The sequence below is a fragment of the Cucurbita pepo genome, unplaced genomic scaffold (assembly GCF_002806865.2).
Source record: "Cucurbita pepo subsp. pepo cultivar mu-cu-16 unplaced genomic scaffold, ASM280686v2 Cp4.1_scaffold002433, whole genome shotgun sequence".
In the NCBI taxonomy this organism is placed as follows: domain Eukaryota; kingdom Viridiplantae; phylum Streptophyta; class Magnoliopsida; order Cucurbitales; family Cucurbitaceae; genus Cucurbita; species Cucurbita pepo.
This window is the reverse complement of record NW_019648489.1, coordinates 1-3,002: the sequence shown is the minus strand read 5'-3', so window position 1 is coordinate 3,002 and position 3,002 is coordinate 1. Positions and strand designations below refer to the sequence as shown.

The window sequence follows — 3,002 nt, the reverse complement described above, 5'->3', positions numbered from 1 at the left end:
GCTTCGTTCCCCTCTTCAACCAATGTGGGATCTCACAATCCGGGGTGCCCCAGCGTCCTCACTGGCACACTGCCCGATTGTCTGGCTATGATATCATTGTAATAGCCCAAGCCCACCGTTAGCAGATATTATTCTATTTGAACTCTCTTCATGACTTCCTCTCAGGGTTTTAAATGCGTTTGACGTCTGTTAGGGAGAGGTTTTCACACCCTTATAAATAATGCTTCGTTCCCCTCTCCAACCAATGTAAAATCTCACCTCGACAATCCACAAACTCCAATCTCAGCATTATAAAGACTTCTGGGATACAACTTTCATTCTGACATTCATTTATTTGATGATACTATCACATATTTGTATATTCAATTTGTTTCTTGCATTGACAGACGGATGTCACCTTTGAGCTTGAAAAGTTGAGAATCAAACTAAGACATGCGAGAGGAATGTACGCAATCGCTCAACGAGAGACGATCGACGCCTCTCGAAAGGTAGACATCATTTTTATTCATCATTCATAACCTATGAGTAATACTCCCTCTACTTGTTTTCTTTTCATGATCTTTGACAGTCACCCCATTATTGATTTTTATCAGCTGAACCATCTAAATAAACAACGATCGGAGGACGCTAGGAAGCTCGACGAGATCAAGAACAGAGAGGCGGCTGCCAAAGAATTTGCAAGGGAAGAGAGAACGAAGCGTGAAGCTTTAAGAAGAGAAGCAAAGTACGTAAAAGAACGCGCCGAAAGAGAGGGCATCTATAGGAAGGAAGCAGAGACAAAAGCTCTTCAAGATGCCAAAGAGAAAGGAAAGCATGAGAATGCTCTTGAAGGACCTCTGCAGCAATACCAACATTTTCAGTGGGAAGATATTGTTTCTGCAACATCATCTTTCTCAGAGGATCTTAAGCTTGGAATGGGAGCACATGGAACAGTTTATAAGTGCAGTTTACATCATACAACTGTAGCAGTAAAGGTTCTTCATTCTAGAGATGATCACAAAAAGACCCAATTTCTTCAGGAGGTGAGTGAACTGTTCAAAATAACATCTTACAAACTTGTTGCTTTTAGAATTTCGTTACGCTTTCGATCAAAATCTGTCCCTTGTTGCTTTTCAGCTCGAATTTTGTTATATTTTCGATCAAAATCTGCCCCTTGTTGCTTTTCAGCTCGAATGTCATTACATTTTCGATCAAAATCTGTCACTCGTTGCTTTTCAGCTCGAATTTCATTACGTTTTCAATCAAAATCTGTCCCTTGTTGCTTTTCAGCTCGAATTTCGTTACGTTTTCGATCAAAATCTGTCCCTTGTTGCTTTTCAGCTCAAATTTCGTTACATTTTCAATCAAAATCAGTCCCTTGTTGCTTTTCAGCTCGAATTTCGTTACGTTTTCAATTAAAATCTGTCCATTGTTGCTTTTCAGCTCGAAATCTTGAGCAAAATCCATCATCCTCATCTACTACTCCTCCTCGGTGCATGTCCGGATATGAACTGTCTGGTTTATGAGTACATGGAAAATGGTAGCTTGGAGGATAGGTTATACTGCAGAGGCAATACACCAGCAATTCCATGGTATGAGAGATTCCGAATAGCTTGGGAAATAGCCTCGGCTCTCGTCTTTCTTCACAGCTCAAAACCAAAACCGATAATCCACCGCGATCTTAAGCCAGCAAACATATTACTCGACCGAAACCTCGTGAGCAAAATCGGCGACGTCGGTCTATCTACCGTGTTCAACTCAGACCCATTAATGTCTACTGCATTCAAGAACAGTGGACCAGTTGGGACTCTTTGTTACATTGATCCCGAGTACCAACGAAGCGGATTAATCTCGCCGAAGTCGGATGTGTATGCTTTTGGAATGGTGATCTTGCAGTTACTAACTGCAAAACCAGCAGTAGCACTAACCCATGTGGTGGAAACAGCCATTGATAACTGCAGTTTAGATAAGGTTCTGGATATAGAGGCTGGACATTGGCCGGTGGAAGAAACATATGAACTAGCAAGATTAGGACTTCACTGTGCAGAGATGCAACGTAAAGATAGGCCTGACTTGAAGGATCATGTGCTTCCCTTGTTGCTGACACTGAAAAAGGTTGCTGATGAGGCTCGAAGTTTGGCCTCAAAAGTTCCAGCTCCGATTCCTAATCATTTCATCTGTCCAATTCTTCAGGTACGAATCAACCATGTTATTATAACCTTGATCAAAAGGTTAGAGGCTCGAATTCCTAAACCATATGGTTCTATGCTAAATTTCTCTGCAGGACGTGATGAATGACCCGTGTGTAGCTGCAGATGGGTACACGTACGATCGTTGGGCGATCGAGAAGTGGCTACAAGAGAACGATAACTCACCGATCACGAAGTTGCCGTTGACAGATAAGAATTTGATACCAAATTTCAGTCTTCTCTCTGCAATTGTTGAGTGGAACTCCAGAAAAAACTGATACTTACAACCATTTATAAGATAAATTAATTACAAGACAAAATATAGTGTTCATATAATGTTCATATAATGTAAAGTTCAGTTTTGATTTTGTTATTATATCTCGAGTTGACAAGTGAACCTAACCCAACCATAAATTTTTTTTGGGTTGGATTGGTCGATTATTTTTAAGAGTTATTAGAGATTAAATAATAAAACAAGTAATTATGAAATTAAATAAAAATAAGATAAATATATGCTATATAATTATATCTATTTTTTAAAAAGAATTAAATGGTTTAATTATTGACATAAAAATGTTTTTAAAATTTTGAAAAAAAAAATAACACATGCTTGTCACTACACTGAAAATGATTTGAATAAATTAATTTATTTTATTAAAATAATAAATCAGAATATAATAATNCAAAAAAAAAAAAAAAAAATCAGCCATATATATTCTGTAGAATTATTAAAATAATAATAATAAATAATAATAAATCTATCAGTGGCTCAAAACTCATCTTAAAAAAACCGTCTCACAGAACGCTTACCCTTTTTGCTGCAATCCAATTCAT

The 3,002-nt window shown here is 37.9% G+C and overlaps 1 protein-coding gene across 1 annotated transcript; it reads left to right on the top strand.

Moving 5' to 3' along the window:
* Positions 1-359: 359 nt before the first annotated feature.
* On the top strand, positions 360-2,544 carry LOC111786684 (U-box domain-containing protein 35-like). Its single transcript, XM_023666914.1, has 4 exons — positions 360-488; positions 594-1,022; positions 1,423-2,172; positions 2,264-2,544. Exons 1-4 carry the CDS (start codon positions 444-446, stop codon positions 2,444-2,446), a joined length of 1,407 nt encoding a protein of 468 aa, XP_023522682.1. The 5' UTR covers positions 360-443; the 3' UTR covers positions 2,447-2,544.
* The last annotated feature ends 458 nt before the right edge of the window (positions 2,545-3,002 follow it).

Bases quoted from the DNA above. Each gene is read 5' to 3' on its own strand.
- LOC111786684 (XM_023666914.1), top strand. From the start codon at position 444: ATGTACGCAATCGCTCAACGAGAGACGATCGACGCCTCTCGAAAG. The intron at 489-593 runs GTAGACATCATT...GATTTTTATCAG, and splicing joins CGATCGACGCCTCTCGAAAG to CTGAACCATCTAAATAAACA. The intron at 1,023-1,422 runs GTGAGTGAACTG...GTTGCTTTTCAG, and splicing joins AGACCCAATTTCTTCAGGAG to CTCGAAATCTTGAGCAAAAT.